Source organism: Microplitis mediator, chromosome 3 (genome assembly GCF_029852145.1).
Source record: "Microplitis mediator isolate UGA2020A chromosome 3, iyMicMedi2.1, whole genome shotgun sequence".
Lineage (NCBI taxonomy): Eukaryota > Metazoa > Arthropoda > Insecta > Hymenoptera > Braconidae > Microplitis > Microplitis mediator.
In genome coordinates, this window is record NC_079971.1 from 19,173,281 (window position 1) to 19,189,342 (window position 16,062).

General features: G+C 28.6%; 2 protein-coding genes and 1 long non-coding RNA gene across 3 annotated transcripts; 1 reads left to right on the forward strand and 2 right to left on the reverse strand.

The window, feature by feature from the left end:
• Positions 1-1,644: 1,644 nt before the first annotated feature.
• On the forward strand, positions 1,645-3,548 carry LOC130665864 (uncharacterized). Its single transcript, XR_008989597.1, has 3 exons — positions 1,645-1,809; positions 1,884-1,931; positions 2,028-3,548. It is a non-coding gene; the product is annotated as an uncharacterized LOC130665864 (long non-coding RNA).
• On the reverse strand, positions 3,123-10,210 carry LOC130665859 (vacuolar protein sorting-associated protein 52 homolog). Its single transcript, XM_057466474.1, has 9 exons — positions 9,720-10,210; positions 9,477-9,652; positions 7,090-7,474; positions 6,837-7,019; positions 6,596-6,721; positions 4,759-4,943; positions 4,586-4,670; positions 4,309-4,512; positions 3,123-3,548 (listed from the first exon to the last, which is right to left on the reverse strand). The coding sequence occupies exons 1-9, from the start codon at positions 9,954-9,956 to the stop codon at positions 3,123-3,125; spliced, it is 2,007 nt and encodes a 668-aa protein (XP_057322457.1). The 5' UTR covers positions 9,957-10,210.
• A 1,232-nt stretch (positions 10,211-11,442) lies between these two features.
• On the reverse strand, positions 11,443-12,621 carry LOC130665961 (cyclin-T-like). Its single transcript, XM_057466593.1, has one exon. The coding sequence runs from the start codon at positions 12,619-12,621 to the stop codon at positions 11,443-11,445; it is 1,179 nt and encodes a 392-aa protein (XP_057322576.1).
• Between the last annotated feature and the right edge of the window lie 3,441 nt (positions 12,622-16,062).

Genomic DNA, 16,062 nt, shown 5'->3' on the forward strand with positions numbered 1-16,062 from the left:
TTTGAGTTGAGTTCAAAATATGTATATGTTTACTTAAGGAAAAGAAAGCTAGCATGGATCAAATTTTATGACCTTAGGTACTTGGGTCGACGAGAGATTCCAAGTAAATGCAAGGCAATATGTTTTTCTTCATTTGCATTCATATATATATATATTTTGAACTTAGAGATCTTTGTTATACAAAAAGAGGAGAGGTTGGTGGACCTCAGTGTTAAATAATATTAAAAGAATAAGTTAGTCTAAGCTAAATCTCTTACGAGTGAAGACATACCCTACAGCGCGTATTTTAATAAAAGATATAATATTCATTTGTTTAATAAATTGATTTGTTTCATTCACGATTACCATACCTAAATTCCCAACAACATTTAATCGATTTTCTTTTTTCTGTCATTTTTAATGTAAAAAACTTCGAAAAATTAAGTCAAATCGAATGTGGTTTTTATACTTATTTATTAATTAAACTAATCTAAAATTAAAACTCAATTTTAATTATTGCAAATTTTTAAAAAATTATTTCTGATTAAATTAAAATTACTATTAAAAAAATTTTGATTGCAATGATTTTTTTTATTCTGTTCCTAAAGAATTTGTATAAGCTTTTGTTTACAATATCATTCATTTTCATATTGATTAACCAAATCTGCAATAAACGTTTTATTACCTGTATTAATATAAAAACATACCGATAGTACATTTTCGACAGGAATCGCAAATTCATTTTCAGTTACAATGCCATATAAGTGTGATAGTTGGAGAAGTCTGACAGGCTCTTTGAAAGGTTTTGTTTGCAGAAGAGTTATTATTGCAAAATGATGGCCAAGGCACTTATAATTACTAATTTTTTGACAATCGCATATTTTATCAATAATTTTTATAGAAGAATGAAGAAGACTAAAACGTTTTTCATTCAAGTATTTAAATGCTACATAAGAAGAATTATTTTTTAATGTTTATTATTATTATTATAATTAACATTATTATTATAACTGTCGCTAATAATTATTACTATCATTAATTATATGTTACTAATTATAAGTATTTTTTAAATTTGCGTTGTAACTGTCTAATTTTGTTTTATTCTGACTTTAATGTAACTATTTTTGTCCTAAATCTAAATAAAATATATTTCAATTGAATCAATTTTGACTTTCATGAAACTTTTTTTAACTTAAATCTAAGTAAAATGTATTTAAATCGACGCAATTCTGACTTGAATGTGACTTTTTTTGTCTTAAATCTAAAGGAAATAGAGTCAAACTGAACCAGTTTTGACCTAAACGTGACTTATTTTGTCTTAGATCGATCCTAACTAAGCCACAAAAAGTCAAATCTAAGTCAAATGTTATGGAAATTTTACCCTGACGGAAAAAATTAACTTAGTTGGCATTTGAAGGATTTTGACTTAAATTTTAAGTCATAAGATTTTTTTTCGATCCGGGATCGAAGCGCTTGTTTTTACATTTCACACTGTAATTATTCCTGTTTTCTTTTTTCCGTGTAAAACGAAAAATATTATTTCAGATGAATTAATTATTGACTTTTTACCTTTATCAGTCGACGGAATATTATTTGATTTATAAAATAAACAACTTGAGTTTATCCGGCCGTCTGGTTAAATATTTTAATTTTCCATGGAGCTCGACAGTAAATACCGCGTCGTTAAATAACTCTCTTAATCAATTAAATCAATTACCAAGCTTCGACCACCAGAATTTTGAAAAAATCATGTCACGATTTACGTCTTTAGTTTTATTATTTTTGCAATTGTTAATTTTTTTAAATAATCTCTATGATTATAAAGTTCAAGTAAGTCCATGGTTGTAATATTTATAGTTTTGTTTTTAATTTACACTGAATTTTAACCGATTTTTCAATCACAGGGTCTACACTGGGTAGAAATACAAGTTCCAATCAGCAGCTATGGCTCGGTCAGCATAAACTGATAATATATAATTTCCTAAATTTCAATTATATCGCCAGCACCAAATTCTTAATAAATTTGATTTGTTTTTTTATCATTACAGACTATAGGAGTATTGGGGGTGCGTGTTACGCCTACAGATGGTGGCAGATAAATCCTACACAGAAAAAAAAGTTGACTTGATTCAAGTGTAATATTCATGAAGCAAGAATACTAGTTTGAAAAATTCTATTTCTTTTGTTTGAAAAATTTATTTCTTGGCTCAAGGAGTTTCAACACAGCGTATTTGGTTGTTTTTTGCGATTAGTTGTAGTTAGTTTTGAATTGTAAGTTCGACGATAGTACCAAAAAACGTCTCTGGACCATACGACAGAAATTCGTTTCAGAAAAAAATACAGTTAATTGGTGGTATCGACATTTAATCCATTTTTCCACCCAATCTGGACTTTGAAAAAATCCATTTGTTTATAACAATAGTTAACAAAAAAAAAAACGTCTTTTGATGATACGACAGAAATTCGTGTCAGAAAAAATGCAGTCGATTGGTACTATCGACATTTAATCGATTTTCTTTTTTCTGTCATTTTTAATATAAGAAAATTAAAAAAATTACGGCTTATCAAGCATCTGACGTGATTTGACGGAGAGAGAGCTCGCGCATAGGCAGCTGCTAGTGCGAGAGGGAGAGGTCCGAGCGCCGGCTCGTTTTTTTATTATATCTCGCGAAATATTTGAGATACAAAAAAAACATTCGAAACTTTTTTTGTGTATTTTTTCATTCTGAACATTTTGTTTTCTGTACACTGCCTCAAAAAACCAGCCGTTCGGTAGTTATTTCGATTTAAACAATTAAATTGTTATTAACAATTGTTTGCACCACTTTTGAACAAAATGGACCCGATTTTCGTGATCCTTGGCTCAAAATACGTAAAAAACGGTTGGATTTACTCGGTGCCAACAAAACGTATACGGGCTCTCCTCTTCAGCCGAAGGACTACCCATACTTCGCATTCGAGGCGTGCAATTATACATCAGTAATTAGCAAGTGGCCTGAATAAAAAGGGCAGTCAAGAAAAAAAATTGCAAGTTTTTTTAGATATAAAATAAGTTATTTATTACTGTAATATTTATATAATACAATTAATTTTTTTTTTTACAAATACTGAAATTATTCAATTAAAATATATTAAACTAATAATTAATAATTAATTTTATATTTCTTTATTTCTATCATAATAAAATGAATATTTGTTAACTGTGTTCGTATATTAGCAGGTAAAATTTTGTGTAACCGTTGATAATATTCAACAAGTTGTGTCATTGTTCGTTGTACAAGTGCGCCGCCAAGTACCAAATTTGGAAATGATTTTAATATTTCATTATTTATTTGTTCGAGTGATTGTTTCCAATTGTTTGTAAATGATTGTACCAAATCAATAGCACGTGATTCATGACGTTTCAACTCATCAGTTAAACCCTTTTCAATCAATGTCTCTGATTCTTTAACTAATTGAATAATGCCACCAAAGTGAGGTGACAATATTTCTTCAACATATTCTGATGATTTAGCATTCAATTGTTCTTTAAAACTTTCAGCTTCTTTGCAATTATCACGCGTTCGTTCCTAAAATTTACAAAAAAAAGTTACAATATTATCTTGTTAATTTTATAAAATATTTGAATCGTTTATTTGAGAAACCCCATAAGTCAAGAAAACAAAATTTTTCAGGAAACACAAAAAACATTTTTTTGAAAAAACTTGACATTAAAATAATAAATAAATAATTGAATACAATAGTGTTAGCTTCTCTGGAAAAGATTCCAACAAGAAAAATTTAATTTTTTAACTGAAACTACTTAAAAAAATTATTTAAAGTTGATTGACTTATGGGGTTTCTCAACCAAACGGAAAAAAGAGTTATAAAATCAGTGTTTTTTTAAATGTTTCCGCTCAAATCATTTATTACACTGATAAAATGAATTATTAAATATGTATTTGAACTCTGAAACTCAGAAATTTCAAAAAATTATAATTAATTTAAACATTTTAATTAGTCATATAACAGTCAACAATAAAACAACATTTGAAATTAATTTCCCAAAAAAGCGCGAATTTTAAATAAAAAAAAAAAAAATTATTTCTGTAAAACTAAAACTGCATATGTTCATTTGAGTCATTGACTTATAGGATTTCTTAATTAAATGAAATTGCTATCACCCCGTTAATTTTTTTTAAAACACTGATTTGATGTATATTTTGATTGAGTTCTATGGAAGGACATCCAAAGAACCCAAAAATGCAAAAAACCCAATTTCGTAAAAAACATGAGTTATGGGGTTTCTCAAATAAACGATTCATTTACACTTGATAATTAATGAATTACCATAAAAACTCCAAGAACTAGGTCATAATTGTTTATTAAAAATAAAAGTTGTTGAGTTCTGAGAGGAAATATTGCAGCCATACGTAACAGAAAACATTGAACAGCTTCGCGAAGTTCAGCTAATAATTGAGTTACTCCTTCACAAGGAAACCCTTCACTGATACTTACAACTGCAGCACTAAATTCAGCATATCTTCTTGTTACCTATCAATAAATTTATAAAACAAAATAATTAATGCGCCAAAAAAATAATTTTTTTTCGTAATTATATATTTACATAATGAGGTCCAGTTTCTTTATTAAATTTCATAGGGTCACATGCTTTTATACTTTGGATATTTATGGAAAACACGTGATGAAATCTATTAATTAAATAAAATAGCTGTCAATATTTCAAGTAAATAATTATTAATATTTTAAGAAAATATAAATTAATATTTTATTACTTACCTTGGCCAAATTATGGACGTGCAATTATCCCAATATTTATCTAGAGCAGGCACAGCTCTTTTATGACAAATTATTTGATATCTCATAATAATATGAAAACACAAAAATAATGCTATTGTATCATAACAGTCTTCTGTGAAGGACTGTAGATTTTTTTGCATCAAGTTCAATGTACTTCCCATCACCTAAAAGAATTAGAAATTTTCAATGGCTAATAAATATTAGGGCCAAAATGTGAAATAGATTTTTCAAAATCTATTAGAAATCTCACATAAGTCAACATTTTATAATCTACGATAACTTCACTACTTAAAATTATATCAGCGTGGCCACAGAAAAATTATTTCGAAATTTCCTGATATTTCCCGGTTTTCCAGTCAAGTTTTTAACGTTTTTCTGTGATTCAGAAATTTTATTCGTACCATTAAGGTAATCAAAGTTTTGATTATATTTTCTTTGTCGATAATTAAATTTGATGATTAAATCATAAGAGAAACCAAAAAAAAAGTCAACAAAATAAATGAATATGGCCTACTTTTGATTATTCGATGTTAAAAATATGTAAGTTAAAATATTCAATAAGAAATTTTATGATTAAAATAAATTCAAAATACACAGTCACAAAAATTAAGGGATAACACAAAAGTTTCAAATTTTTAAGTGATTTTCCCCAGGTTGTAACTCGAAGGAAATTGGTCGTACAACAAAAACAAAAAAGACAAATTGTAGCTTCAAGTGTCTAGTTTTCTGGTTTGGTCTTGTAATTTTTATATTATGCACAGTTTAAAAATCAATCAAAATTAGCGATAAAAAATTAATGAAGCTCGTAGACCATTTCTAAGACGAGCAAAAATTTAAAAGTTTTTTTCGATGTTTTTCTTATGATTACTCCGAGCATAGTTGAACAGAATTCATAGATAAAACGCAAAAGGACGATAGTCTTATAGCGAGGCTTGGACACAAACACCGTTAGCACAATAGTGAGGGCACCTCGATTCTAAAAATTTTTTCCGCTACAGCCCCGAACTAGTCTTATAACGAGGTTCGACTGTATTTATGAAATTCTATTGTGATATCAATTTAGTCTGTATTAATTAATTATCTATATTATTAAGAGAATAAAGAAAATTTTGTTCCCGCCATATCTATATAATAGAATTAGTTAATGTTATTGAAATTGGTATCATTAGATAGGTCTTGACTTGGATTTGTGCCGTTTCATAGTTAAAACTCTTTTTAATTGCCAAGTATTGAGATAAATAGATTTATCTATATCATTCGAATTACATTTAAATCACACTAGAAAAAAGAAGATCGTATTTATTTTCTTTAAATAAATTGATAATTTAATTATTCCGTCACTAAATATGACTGAATGTCACTGAATATATAGCTATATTATTTATATTGCATTACTTATTCCAAAATGACTGATTTTTATACTCCCTTGTGGTTTTAGAAAGCTTCTCAAAGCCAAAAAAGTGTGCACAGAAAAAAAAAGGATTCATTGGCACAAAAAATCTTTACTCGCCTAAAGAAAATTTCTACTTACCCCAAGAAATTTTTTTAATTGTGAATTGAAAACAAAAATTTATTTAGAACTAGAAAAAATTTCTTGGGGCAAGGAAATATTTCTTGACCGAAAAAATCTTTCCTCGCCCCAAGACAATTTTTGTATTTAACTGATAATGCATAAAATTTCTTGGTGCAAATTAAAATTTTGTTGCGGCAGGAAATCCTTTTTTTCTGTGCATTTCATAAATTTAGTAGTGATGTTTGGGCAGTCACGTAGTGACTGTAGGTTGCTCGTATAAACTAATTATAATTTTTTAAATACCTGATTAAAAATATCCATTGCTTGTGATCCACGTACTTTGAAAAATTCAGATAAAAAAAGATATTCACGACAAGCATTGTCAACTAATGCATACTGTTCACTTCGGAACAAGGCTTCATAATGATACTGTTAAAAAAAATGAAATAGTCATTTATTTATAATAAAGTTAATTAATTTATGACTTGCGAAAATACTCAAATAATCAGTAATTAAAATAAGTAAAAAAATTTTTAATAATTACTCGTATTTTTGATGCCGTATGTGGAACAATTATCGGTTCTTCAAGTTGTGAATTAAGGATTTCACCTCGATTACCAATTGAAAATACAGTTCCTTTATGTTTTAATGACGCTTTATGAAATAATCCCCGATTAACTGTATCTTCAATACCCATTAAATCATCTTTGGTTGGTTTTTCCTCATACTAAGTCGCAAAAAGACTAACAATTAAATAACGGAAAATGTTTTTTAATACATAACACATTATATCTTACTTGTAATTTAATTAATCTTGAAGAATAAGATTTGAAATATGAATAATAAATTTTACTCATAGTATCAACATACTCGCTACAAATTTCTTCAGCAACATTTCTTTCATTACAAAGAATAAATTCAAAAAAAAATTTATATTTAAGCATATTGTTTTGTGGTACTTGGTAATTTGTCATGGGCTTACGAAATTTATATACTTGTTCTAATAAATAAGTACGAATTTTGCTAATAGCTTTTACTTTTAATTTTTCAACAATATCTTTGACATCTAAACATGACTTAGCGTCTTTAAAACTTTGTTCTTTTATAAAATTTATTTTATGATTGAGATTCTGCAGATGCGATAAAAAATCTTTTTCCGTAACTGGACACTCCATTATTCCTCTATAAATATGAAATAAAAGATATAGTTTAATATAAACAAACAACTTTTCTAAATCATGTTTTTTTTATCTCGCTTTTATGTACGTCTGTGCGAATAGAAGTTTTTTATTAATTTTAAAGTAATTTCCCGATAAATTAGAGACTGGAAATTTGAAAAATAGCTCAGAATTAGAAGACAATGCAAGAAAATGAAAAAGAAAAAAAAAGGAATAAAAAAAAAAAAATTGTTTTCGTTTGTTTGTCTGCTCGGTATAAATTTTTATAATCAATTTAAACCTAACTCCTGGATGAGTTTTATTCTTGAATATAGCTTTCAACTGGATGACAGATAACCAAACACCGTGTAATGAAAATGCAATGGAAAGAATTCGACGGTTAGGACCTCCAGCACCATGAATAGAGTCATGTATTTAAAATTTTTAACTAAAAAGAACCTGACTTTAATTTGTTTTAATATTTTAAAGTATAAATCTTATAATAGATGATTTTTGCTTGCTTCTTAAGGAGGATAGCCACTGTGAAATTTCAAAAAAAAAAAATTTTTTTTTTTTTATTAAATGGAAGTGTATATGTTTAAAAATATGTATCTAAGTATATGTATGTAAAAATGTAAGAATATGTAAGAATATGTATTTAAGAATATTTTTCAAGTTATAGTCATTTTTGTGACAGCACGTCAACTGACTGTTGCATCAACTAAAAACTTTGAACGCATTTTTCTCGAAACTACTTTTTTTGAACTGGTGGCATCTGTAATTTGCATAAATATGAACCGATTCGCAACTTTTTTTTTGCCGTATTCGTCTATTCAGTAGCTAAAGTTGCACGTAGGGGATTTTGAAAATTTTGATTTTTAAAATTTTTTAGGGCTGTTTGAATCCAAAAAAATGAGAAAAAATATTTAATATGTCGCCATTTTTTTTCAAATTCAAATTTTCAAAATCCCCTATGTGCAACGATAACCACATGCAAACAGATTATAACGCCATTTGGTTTTTTTGTTTCTGATAATCCGTTTTTGAGTTAGAGATGACACCGTGGTTGGGTTAATTTTTTTGTTGCTCCACAAAAATGCTTATAACTTTGTAACAATATGATATTTTTTAATGAAAATTTAGGAGAATTATCTTCAATGTATACTTTAGAAAACAAAAAAACCCGATCCCCAAATTCCTTTATTATTCCAGTCAAAAAAATTCCCGAAAATCACCTATTTTTTCGATCCTCACAGTGGCTATCCCCCTTAATTTCATATATCAGAAAAAAAAAAACAATTTAATAGTTTGATATATTATTGGTAAGTAGATATAACGATTTTCTATTTCAGACATGATCAGGTGAAAAGAAACCGAAATAAACCTGAAATTTGTCGCATGTCTCTGTCATTATCTTATCAAGGTTTTTAAAATCAATTTCAAAATTTCCCATACACAATACTAAAAAGCAGAAAATAATTATCGAAATAAAAAAAAATTTTTAATGTACCAGGTTTTTAAAACGGACTAAAAAGTATAAAATAATTTCTCTGAGTCTCATGAAGATTTAAAAACACATACAGATTTCGAACTTTTTACAGATAGTCCTGAAAATTTATGATTGTGAATTTTTAATAGCTATGAAAATACTTGTAAGATTTAAAACAAAAAACGTGGGGTGCATGCAATACATAACTGTAAGAAGTGTAGAGAGGAGTTATCAATGAGAGAACTTACACACCGGTTCGTATCATTTGCAGTGCAATAAAATTGTTAGTTGAACTATTAATGCATCAATTATCTGTTGTATGTGCTGCCGGTTTTTTGTTTTAAATCTTACAAGTATTTTCATAGCTATTAAAAATTTACAATCACAAATTTTCAGGACTATCTGTAAGAAGTTTTAAATCTGTATGTGGTTTTAAATCATCATGAGGCTCAGAGAAATTATTTTAAACTTTTTATTCCGTTTTAAAAACTTGGTATGTTAAATTTTTTTTGTTTTCAATAATTGGCTTAATAATGACCTTATTAATTCTTCTGAAATTGTCATATCCTCAATAAATTGACTCAATGGACCTCTGATTGCTTGACGATTAGATAATTGTTGACTCATTGCAATAGATCTTCGTTGTAATAATAATATTTCAGAACTTATACTTCCTAGATCTGTTTGAAATTTAATTAACATTGATTCCATGTTCTGAAAATTAATAAAATAATTAATATTTTGAAATGGGAGATAGTCATATAGATAACCTAATTTTTACCTCTAAAATACTATCACAATCAGCAATTTGATTGTGTAAATTAGCGATATTTTGACTTTCTTTAATATAATCTTGTATAGATTTATTTTCAACTTCTTTTAATTCTTTTTCAATTTGCCGTGAATATTGACGTAAATCAGTACCACTCTTTAGCACCTCTTGGACAAGATCATCCTCGAGATCTTGAGGTAATTGTGTTTCAATGTCATCAAAAACATCATTATTTTCCAATGACATTTTTTTTAATTATATTCAATTAGTTTGATCACAATAAATTTGTCAATTAAGATAAAATTTGAAATTTAAAGTACTTTTGAAAATTTAAAACATATTGTATACAAAATAATTATTTTAAAAACACTTAGAGATCTGTTTTATTACTTGCTACTCATAAAAGTAACGTAACACAATATTTAAATATTTATATAATTTAAAATAAAATTTTTATTGCGATAAAAAATATATCAAATATATTATGTCAATTAGATTTTAAGATTATCAATAAAATAAAATACCGAACCTCATAACAACTCAATAAAAGTTTTTATCACTAGGACTTTGAGTGTTGTCAGCACTAGAAGTATTTTTACCAGTAGAATTAAGGAGTTATATAATGTCTGTAAGATGGAAGCACTTGTTACTTTCTTGTGGTGGTGAAACACTTCTGGTGCTCTGATAACCACTTGTCACAACTTGATCGAAAATTAGACGGCGAATTACCAACAAAAGTTAAAGAGCAAATTTTAAGATCAACTTTCTGTTCCCTGATTAAAAGTACTCATTGAAAAGTATTGAAAATTATTTAAATTCGCCTCAATCCATACGGAGATTTTGAAAAATATTAAATGGAATTAAAATTTCGATCATTTGAATACTTTTTAATTCTTATAATGGAATTCAAAAGTATTTAAAAGAATTCAATCGTTCATTATTTCAATACCTTCCAATTCCAAGTATTGAGAACGATCCAGAAAAATTGAAAATTCTAAATTTCGTTCAATTCTTTTCAATCCTACACTCAATCCAAAATATGGAACTATTTTGGTATTGAGGAAGATTTAGAAAGATTGAAAACTGTTAATTTATTCGAATTTTTTTCAATGCTACTCGTAACCCTAAAATTCGAAACTTTTTTGCTATTGACGAGGATTCAGAAAGATTAAAAATATCAATTTATTCGAATCTTTTTCAATTCTTTGAAAGCCCTGGTGGAAATTTTTCGGAGTTTTTAAATGCTAACACATGCAATGAAAAATGGCATAAATAACAATAATAAAAAATTAAAAAACTACAATAATTTTTGTTTTATTTTATTCCTGTTTAATACAGTAAAGATTACTAACCTGTTGAGTACAATTTTACTTTATTATTAGACAGTAAATTTCACTAAACATATAGGCAAATTTAGTTATGCAGTTGATATTTATTAGTGTATTCAAATTATAAAAATGATTAAATATAAACAAAAATATTATTTCTAAAGATAATAAAAATTACACAATTTTAATGGTGTTTTAAGTTTACAATATCAATTTAAATTTGATAAAATTTTAGGAAACATTGAAGAGTAGTTTACGTTTTGAAAAATTTGGTGGCCCTGAAAAGGGCCGTTTGGTTTATTGAGGATAAGGAAATTAGGAAATCTAATATAATATTCTATCATAATAAATCACTTAATAACATATGTACAAATAATTACTAACATCAAATAGTTTGAAAAAAATTATACGTACTTACGTTGCTTGGCAGGAGAAAAAATACTTGCAATATTAGTATCATATTTACGTTTACGATCATAACTATCAGCAATTTCACTGATGCTGACTTTAGGATCTGCTGATATATCATTTATGGTTACTGGTGTTATTTCAATACTTTTACTTCCAACGGAATTATCTTGCAGATCTTCAGTGGCATCAGATGAGGATGTTGATGATTCATCATCTGATTTAGCTAACTTTTCTGGTTTCTTTCGATCTAAATACTCTTGATAGCTAATCGTCCGCCGTGTTCTCGATATTTGTTGTCTAGCTGCCCGTGGTGGTGTAACTTCATTTAACGACCTTGTACATTTTAAAGGCTCGCTGCTGCTATCTGGATAACTTGTCAGAGTCACTTGGCCACTAGGACAAACTTTAAACAAATTCATCACTCTGTTCCGAATTCGAGGTGAAACTTTACCTAAAATTTCCCTGAATTCTTTTTCCATTTTGATTAATAAATCACACGTAATTTCGGGACCAAAAAACCAAAACCAAGGTTTCTCTGGATTGACTCCTATAATCTTCCACTGAGACGATTGTGCAGTAAAATAGATGCAGAAGCATGCGACAACTGCCGGTTTGTACTTTAAGCACATCGGCGTCAGCTGTAGAGAGTAGGTCGCCATGTGTAGAAAAACTTTACGAAGTTCTCTACTTGCATCGATTGTCTTGCAGAACTCCAATATATAATCATGTGGATGATTTATTTCTATATTAAATCCCAATATGAGCAGGAAGAAGCATTCATTACAAATTATGGTGTTAACCTCTTCCTGGTACTCAGCAGTGGTGATGTCTAGCGTGTAATTTTTGTCTTTGTTCAGGCAAGTATGTAAAGCTCTAATCACATCTTCGATTTTTTGTGGCACTTTCTTGACTTTTGCTGCCAAAAAAATAACCGTCGTTGCTACCTCATATCTATGAAACTGAGACAATGACTTCTGGGTATAGAATCTGTGCATAAATACCGTTGCAGTATTTATACAGTCTTGAGATAATTTGAGCCGCGTGCCCAAATCGTTAATTAAGTAAGCGGCCTGTTGCTTATGATCTAATTCTTTGTCTGCGTTGATACCGTCTCTTAAACTTGGAGAGTTCATCAATTCTTCGTTGTTGAAATACCAATTGCTGCGAGCCATGATGACACAGTATTTAAAATCGACTATCACTTTAGGTACTATAAAAATTATATTTCACCACAACAGTTGATATACTTTTGACTTTACACAAACTTTTTTTTCGTACACTTGTAATTTATTCTCGAACGAACTGTACGGTATGGAGTTCAAGACTAAAATGATGAATATTGACGAGACACTCAGATTTAAGGTATTTTCGAACAAAGCAGCTTAAGATATCGTGCCAATGAAATTGCCGCTCTTAAGAGTAAGGGGATAATGAGTAAGTAATAGTTGGGGTGGGAAGAAAGGTACCTGAGGTAACAAAGGTAAAGGTCATTAAGCTAGTGACGTTTATGAATTTTAAGGTCATGCGGTCTTATAATATTCAATTGTTAAACTCATTCATATTTTTGGGGATAACTTGGATAAAAGTTTATATCGAATACTTATATCTGTAGATTGTTTTTCGTAACGATAACAAAAAAATATTTGAAAAAATTGCACCTATAGTTTTTGAATTTTCTAAATGTGCATATTTTTTTTTTTTTTTTATGTCATTAATTTGTTTAAACAAAAATCAAAACATTTTTGATCGTCTGTCAATTTCAGTGATAAAATTTCAGTTGCGGCTAATCAGTAAAAACAGGAAAGGGTTGCACATGATTCTGTTAGATCGCAGCTCTCGACAAATATAAGAATAATAATCGCCACATCGGTGTCTGCGACCCAATGAGAAAACGTTTAGCAGTAGAGGTAATGTTCCCTGTCCTGTGATTGGCCCGCAGGTTCCGACGGAAATAATAACAATAATCGTTGCATCGGTATCTGCGACCTAATGAGATCATTTTTAGCCGGAGAGGGGAGATTTTCTTAACTATGAGTGGCTCGCAGTTACCGATACAATATAATAACAACAATAATTGAGTCGGTATCTGCGAACCTATAAAAAAGTAGAGAATTTGCGGGAAAATTACACAACTTGCCAGAAATTTATCATATGGATTTCAAATTTATTATTGATGTTCTTTATAAAACACTTTCCATACTTGAATTATTAATTAAAGATCAATAATATACCGGGTTGAATTTTGAACTTTAGATGTAGGTACCCTGCAAAAAATTCGCAGAGTGAAAGCCGATTAAATCCGAAGTGAATGCGGTGTAAACGCGAAGTAGATGATTTTTTATCAATTTATGAATCCTTCCGGAGTGAAATTTACTCCGAAGAGGAGTTTTGGAAAAATTATTAATGAAAAATAACTCCACTGAATAAAATTAAAGTAAAAACTTTCGTTTAATATTAATATTCAGAGCGCAAAATTTACCAGAATCTTTAACTTCCCGCTAAGAAAATTGAAAATTGAAAAGAAAAAAAAAACAAGGAAGTTGTCAGTTTCAGTCCGATTTCCGAAAATCGTCTTTCTCTAATGTCTGCTACATTCCCACTCATATTTATTGACAATAATAAGCGCAATCAGATCGTGAAAGATCTTCCTTATGTATTTAAAAAAAAAATTTTCTTTCTAAGATGACACTAAATTTTGTAATTTTGTAGTATACGAGCATTTCTATTCTTCTGCAGACGTCAATACCATAATCGTCTCGACAATTTCTTAATAACTTAATAATTATAATCCTAATACTTAAAATGTTTATGGTTCATTAATAAACATTCTAGACTATATAAGAGTTCTCGATAAGTTAATGACTTAAGCTCTACCTGAAATAATGATCATGACCATGATTTTTTGAAGTTGAAAAAATTACTTTTTTCATTTAATTAAATCTTTTTAAAAATTGTACCTATACACGGAGAGAATTTTATGGTAAAAGTTATCATCAAGTTATAGTACAATTTTTAAACTGAATTTTATGATTGAAATTATCATTTTACTTATTAAAAAAAAAAACAATCTGAATGGTAGTATCTAACTATATGGTACAATTTACAAATATTTATGATAACCAGAAATTACAACTTTATTATCTAAAATAATTACTACTATTATAAAAAATCGTAATTCTTAATAACCTGATAGTAATAATCACAATCAGCCGAAACCATGATGACCATCTAAGCTAATAAAAAATTAATATATCAACGTTATAGTCTGACGCTTGTCTATGTGTATTTTGTTTAACTGAGGAAGTGATTAATTTCACACACACACACACACACACATACACACTTATGCGCACATATACCTACGCACGTACCCACGCACACACGGGTGCGCACACTCGCCCGCACACCCGCGCACACACATACACACACACTCGAAAATGAAACAAATACTGTTTTTATCATTAAAATAATTTATAAATATACATATAAATAAATATATATACGTATATATATATGTATATATATACATATATATATATATACATATATATATATATATATATATACATATATATATATATATATATATACATATATATATATATATACATATATATATATATTTATAATATATATATATATGAATATATATATATATGTATATATATACATTTATAAACGTATATATATTTATTTATATGTATATTTATAAATTATTTTAATGATAAAAACAGTATTTGTTTTATTTTCGAGTTATACCGATGCTTAACTTTTTTTTATACAAGGAACCGAAGTCAGTGTTAGCGAAAAAATCGCTTCCAGCAAGCGATTTTTAATCGCTACCTGCTAAAGAAAGAATCGCTAGCGGCTAGCGAAATAATCACTTCCGGCTAGCAAAAAAATCGCTTCCAGCAAGCGATTATTTTTTTCAGTGTAAGTAGATCATATAAATGTATCAGTTCAACATTAGTAGGTTCGTCCAGTAGCTATCGTTCGGACCTAGCAATCAGAAAGAGGGCAGTTCGCGCCCAGAACCCAGCAGAATTTTCACCGAGTTTTTTTGACATCATTTATACCTTAAATAATTTAAACGTTAATAAGCCTGGCCCAAGGTTCTACAAAGTTGGGCCAAGTCTGGGCCCGTGGTACTTTCCACTCTGGGCTCGGATAGGGAAAGAGGGGAGGGGGGACCCTTAATTTTGGTCTCAATAACCCATGTTTGTTGAAAATTAAAAATTTTTAAATTTAGGGCAAAAGATACTAGAAATTTTTTCTTTCTACCAAAATTAATTGTCCATTTAACAATACGGAATTCCCAATTGGACCATTGTCTCGACTATGGAGACTATATACTCTCCATAGTCTCGACTATTATAGTTATATCCAGTTTATCTCTCATTAACTTTCTATAACTATATAATTATCTTTCTACTCTTAAGATTTAAATAATTTATGACCCATTATTGACGATTTAATAAACATTGGAAGCCTTTTCATTTGCCAGGTGTTAAAATTAAGCTAACATTTAAACATGACGATAAGTACAACACTCACATTATCATGACACATCAGTCATTAGGATGCAGGTACAATTTGACCGTGGAAGTTCTTTC